This window comes from Gastrolobium bilobum, unplaced genomic scaffold (assembly GCF_033153095.1).
Source record: "Gastrolobium bilobum isolate Gb01-03AN ecotype WA unplaced genomic scaffold, APGP_CSIRO_Gbil_v1 utg12574, whole genome shotgun sequence".
Lineage (NCBI taxonomy): Eukaryota > Viridiplantae > Streptophyta > Magnoliopsida > Fabales > Fabaceae > Gastrolobium > Gastrolobium bilobum.
In genome coordinates, this window is record NW_026898098.1 from 167,146 (window position 1) to 173,085 (window position 5,940).

General features: G+C 30.9%; 1 protein-coding gene across 1 annotated transcript; it reads left to right on the forward strand.

The window, feature by feature from the left end:
- Nucleotides 1-489: 489 nt before the first annotated feature.
- Nucleotides 490-2,990, forward strand: LOC133312862 (thioredoxin-like protein CXXS1). Its single transcript, XM_061514135.1, has 3 exons — nucleotides 490-675; nucleotides 934-1,056; nucleotides 2,653-2,990. The coding sequence occupies exons 1-3, from the start codon at nucleotides 577-579 to the stop codon at nucleotides 2,803-2,805; spliced, it is 375 nt and encodes a 124-aa protein (XP_061370119.1). The 5' UTR covers nucleotides 490-576; the 3' UTR covers nucleotides 2,806-2,990.
- Nucleotides 2,991-5,940: the final 2,950 nt, after the last annotated feature.

Sequence of the window (5,940 nt, forward strand, 5' to 3'; positions counted from 1 at the left end):
AAGAATCTATTTGATTACAAAAAAAAATGTATTTAATGATTATTACTTTTGTTCTGTGGTAGAAGAATAAAATTATAATTTTTGTTAAAGAATAATATAAACCATTCAAAATACATTGAATAATATATTAAACTTTTGAATTAAATTAATTTTTGATAATAACAGAGTTTCAATTGCAGTAAGATCACAAGTATAATTGTTTCCGTTCTACTTTCTAATACAATTAAATAAAATATAACGTATGTATATAAAAAAAAAGTAAAGCATAAGGTAAATAAGAAATAAGGTCTATATATATCCAGTTTGAATTCAAAAAATCCACGTGAAGATAACTCATATGGATAAAATCATAATATAAATCATATGGATAAAGTTGACCTTCTGGTTACATCAATTATTTTCACGTTGCAAAACAAGTTGCGTGAAAAGTAGTGAGTGGATTGTCCTAATCCATTGAAGATAAATTGGCTGTCATCAAAATCAGCGTTATTTATTCAATTGAACACCGTCTTTAGCTGAAGCGAAGAACCGCTAAAATATCTTTTCATTAAGTAAACGAGTTGAAGGAAGGAGAGAATGGAAGGCACAGAGCAGAACAAGTCGAGGGTGGTGGTGATTGATTCTTTGCAATCATGGCAATTCTATCTCTCCCAGGCCTGTAACCAGAAATGCCCTGTAAGTCAACCCCTTTATGTCAAAGATTGAATTTTTGTGGTGCTTTATCTCTTAATTCTTTCTTAAACCTGTTCTGAAAATGAGCCTGCAAATGGGTATTTTACCTTCAAGTTGTTTTCAAACCCCACCTTGAAATTTTTAATTTTTTTGGTTTTCTATGTTTGCTTCAATTTGGGTTGCTGGTTGTCTTGTTCTTCCTTGTGGATAGAATACTAGATATAGATTTACAGCTTTTGTATTTTATGGGATGGATCATAGATTGTTGTTCACTTCACTGCTTCATGGTGCATGCCATCGGTGGCTATGGCTCCTTTTTTTGAAGAATTGGCTTCAAGCTATGCAGATGTAGTGTTTCTCACTGTTGATGTTGATGAAGTCAAGGTAATATGTTTTTTCCCTCTCTTTTAATCCTTGTGCTTGTGTTCTCAGGTGGTTCTCCTTATAAATACTTCTATATGCACATTTTGGTAAATGCATACACACCTGCTGACTATATATTTAATCAGAAATAATATTTTTCTGTATTTAATCAGAAATAAAGTTATCTGCATTTACTCCCAAAATAACGTTATTTTAGGATTAAAAAATTAAAGAATTAGGATTATAAAGATCATAATAATCCTGAAATAAATTAAAATTACAAAAATAATATGATTCTCGTCTCACAAGATGACGTTGTATTGGACTTATAATTTATTTGCGGTAATCGCAGAAAAAACGAACCCATATTTCTCTTTCTTGTGAGTCCCCTTTCTGCCTCTCTGTGAATGTGCGAGATGTGGGATGAATTGTCTTTTGAGATTGCTCTTGATTCCAGATTTCTTTTGATTTCAGCATGAATTGTTGTATTTATGAGCATTCCTCCTCAACCACACACACCAAAGAGCTGCAAAAGTTGTACACTGGCATATCATCTTATTCTCCTTGTTTATGTCTAACCCTTTCTATCATTCCATGGATGAACTCATGAACCATAAATATTGCTCTAGTGTAGAGGGACACACCCAGTGCACTCCAAAAATTCTTAAATGCTCCAAAGGAAAGTGGACATCTTATATGCAAGAATAAGTGTTCCACTGTCTCTGAGCTAGATTTCCACATAACTAATTGTCCCATTAAATTGTTACATATTACTAACTTGCTAGTCTAATATCAAGAAAAAAAAAATAGGCTGGTGCGTATGGTAATATAATGTGCATTTCACTTTTAATATATTATTCCATTGGTAATATATAAACTATTATATCCAATTAAGTCCTGTTTCCCATCAATATGTGTCCTTGAGCACTTATGCTTGGATTTCCATTAATAAAACTGTGTTCTTTTTCCCTGATATATTATAAACGGGCAATCATATGTATGAATTGGATAGTAAAGGAAGGAAGGTGTTCAAGGTTAGTAGAACTTATGACTGTGTTAAGAGTTTATTGAAAAAGTTTTGGAGATTATATTATGCTAGTGTATGGTTGTCTTGCCAAATGTTTACTGAATACTACACTAGTGTAGTCTAAAAAGTTTATCTAGTGCTATGTGGATTAGTAATATGGTTCAATTATTGCTTTTGTTATTGAGCAATATACAAACGTGACATGATTTTTGAGTGGATTTAGTGATCTTGATCTAGCATTTTTTATTCATGGATGAGATCAAAGGATAAAATCCTACCTGATCTGTTGTATTTATTTTTGTAATCCTTAAGATAATAGAGCAACTTTTACCCCTTGGACTTTGGAGCCCAGTTTCACAAACACCCCCCTCAACAAAGAACTACATAAATATAGATATTCTACTGATCAACATCTTAAATCCTTGTTTCCCATATTCATAAATGACTGATTGGATGGCGTACTTTACCTGCTATTATTTCATGCTTGAGAGGCATTGAAACAAGAAGTTAATTCTTGGGTGATTTTCTCAAATGGTTTGATATCGTTTGATGATAGCAATTAAATGTATTGGATTTTTTTCTGGGGTCAGGAGGTAGCCACACGGATGGATATAAAGGCAATGCCAACATTTTTGATGCTGAAGGATGGTACTCCACCAGAGAAAATCGTTGGTGCGAATCCAGAAGAGATAAAGAAAAGGGTAGATGGATTTGTTCAGTCTATTCCAGTCTCCGTAGTGTAGTTGAGCATATAGGATATTTTAGTGTTGCAAGTTGTATGATACATACTTGTGGTCCTACACTAATATGTTTACTGTCTATTGTTTTTATGTCAGCAGAAATTTGTATATATTTTATAGTTTTCGATTGTGGATTTATGGTACTCTTTCACTGGAAGTTGTAAATTAAAGGGCTGCGTCTTGTGGTCTCTGTATTGATGCTTTCGCTGGTGAAACAAAAATACAACTATATACTCAAATGCAGTCATGCCTTTATTTGAGTTTAATTGCTTTGGTGTATTTTTTTCTTTTTCTTTTCAGATCTCTATTAATAATTTGAGTGAGTGATAAAATCTCGCATCTTGTAAGCAAGGAATATATAAGTGAAAAAGACTTATAAATTCAATGTCATAAGATTTTAAATTAAGATGCAGTGTTAACTTTTAAGCCTATTTATTATGGTTTGTGGCTCTGCTCATGGAACGAGGTCTCCCACATAGTTAATAACTTTATATGATATTGATAACAAGGTTCTAGTGAGATGAAAGACTAGTATGCAATCAGAAACTGATCTAACAAAACTTGTATTAACAGGGTAGTTTGAACCCCATGTATTTCACCAATTTGTAGTCTCTCCAGACCTGTATTGCTCCAAAGCCAGTTATTTGAGCAGTACTTAAAGACATCACTATAATAACCATAGGCCCTTCCATACTTCTGAATTGCTCTCAGTACCACTGACAACCCCAGGAGTGATGCAACAAAACACATTCTGTTGCGGTCACAGCTGCATTTCAATTATCATAAGCTCTTTTCTTTTTCTTTTTTCTTTTAAAAAAAAAAATTGTGAGATACTCAAATTCGGGAGAATATGAAATCTGATTCTCATCGAGTGTGTTATTCAGTTTATAAACAATTATAAATAACAAGAGAAAATGATGAGTTGGCAAATTAACAGTTAACTGACTGTATAATGAGCTCTAACTGTTAACTAATTCTCTAACTATAGTTAATAACATAGCTGGTAATATTTATTTGGTGATAGGACTGTGATTATAGAGTACATTCTGTAGGCTCTTCCAATTCTTTTCCACTTTAGCAAAACATATCAGTACAAAAGTTTAGAAGCAACTTATTCAAACATCATTCGGCACTGTCATGGCTATAATAGATGATTGAACCTTTTTTTTTCTTTCATTTTTTTTCCCCTCCGCAAATTATGTTTCAAATTCCCACTCCTCTGATCTCCATTCCCAGAATCAGTCTTGATGACCCAAGGTGAGATATGTTAAAGTAAATGCTTAAAAGTCAGCAAGTGTATTTGCAACTGGCTGGTAAAGTATTAAAATTAAAAATACAGATATTAACTAAGAAGCCCAATCTTTTAATTAAAAGCATTGAAAACTCTTAAACCATTTCCTCCAGTCTAGTACATGCTCTCTGTTATTAATTTTTTAGATAAATGGATAGTAATTTATTATTTTATTTTTATTTAATAATCACTATTACATTTAGATAAATTCTGTCAAAATTAAAACTGTTTTTTTTTAATAGTTTTATAACACCACTCTTTGTAAAATGAGGGATATTATTATTTGTTTTAAGAAAAAGAGAGTATGGGAGGGGGCTGAACCTTTAGCCATCACTGTTTCCCCGCACTCCGGATTAGTCCCATAGCCGGCTCAAAGAGTCGAAGCTCGTGGGGATACCGGAGGGAGCCAACTCGTCTCAAAGAGATAATTAGGGTTGGGTAACTCCAAAAAAAGAAAAAAGAAAAGAAAAAGAGAGTATGAGAAATAATGATTACATTTTACACGCTAAAATTATGTAGATGCTGTATTTCAAAATTATTAACGTGTTGGTTTTATCTTTTAAATAGCCTTGTACAACTTCTCATTATTAGGTTTATAAAAAAAAAAAAAACACTGATTATTAATATAAAACAATTCATTCAGACGGAAAGCTTAAGTTGGTAATTTATATAGGGGGTATGCAGCTGCAAAAAATAAAATAAAATGAAATCTCCTATGACAGATCTTGAAATGGAGTCCATTATTTAATTAAAAAAAAAAACAAAAAAATGAAAAGCATGGCTCCCCCCCTCGAGTCTGCTGCAAAAATTTTAATTGTTGAATCTCTAAATTTAAATCCCAACTTATAATCACATTAATAATTTTATATAATTATCTTTAACATTCCTTCGCATGCCCTTGGCCTGACGCATTAAACTGTCTATTTTTTGTTTTGTTTAACTTAGTGCATACTTTAACTTTGAAAACGAGGACGATGACGTTCAAATTTGTGACCATTTAATTACATGATCTAGTATGATGTAAAACAACTAATCCTTCCTAAAAGTTTAATCCATATAATTATAGGCTTTAATGTTTTTAAGGTAAATATAGATAAGTTATTTACGTTTGCTAAAACAACGTCGTTTTAGATTAAAAAATTATAATGAAAAAGACTATTATAATCATAAAATAAATTATAATTACAAAAATACCTTGATTTTCGACTCAAAACAAAATCATTTGGGATTCAACATTGAATATAAAAATAAACAAACCTATAATTATAACCCCAGTAATGTCTCTAACAACTGACCAAGTTAACCCACACCTTGCCTAAATGAGTACATTACGCTGAAAAGTAAAAACATATTTTTGATCATGTTATTATTACGAGGCGTTATTCTTACGATTTAAAAGTTTTACAATTTTTTATAATTTATTTTTTAATGTTAATTTTTATGAATCTAATGATTATAATTTATTAAAAATTAATAATAAATATGATCTGATAAATCATAACTATTGGATTGACGAAATTTAATAGTAAAAAAATAGATTGTAAAAATAACATTAATCTATTATTATTATATTATGAAATTAATATTTCTGATATTATAGAGATAATTTTATTTTCTATTTACACGTGAAAGTGTGAGAGACCGATGTCAAACCATATGAAAATAAGAGAGAAAAAAAATAATTTCATACATTTTTATATATGTCACATGATATTTATCTCCTCCAATAATCTCTATTATTATTATTGATACAGCTGATGCTGGCATATGATGTGATTATGCATGCAACATATTTATTTCATTCCAACGTACCTAGCTAGTAAGCTAGATAGCTGAACATATCTTAG

Excerpts from the sequence above, each read along its gene's own strand:
- LOC133312862 (XM_061514135.1), top strand. The coding sequence starts at position 577 with ATGGAAGGCACAGAGCAGAACAAGTCGAGGGTGGTGGTGATTGATTCT. Across the intron at positions 676-933 it reads CCTGTAACCAGAAATGCCCT|ATTGTTGTTCACTTCACTGC; the intron begins GTAAGTCAACCC and ends GATGGATCATAG. Across the intron at positions 1,057-2,652 it reads TTGATGTTGATGAAGTCAAG|GAGGTAGCCACACGGATGGA; the intron begins GTAATATGTTTT and ends TTCTGGGGTCAG.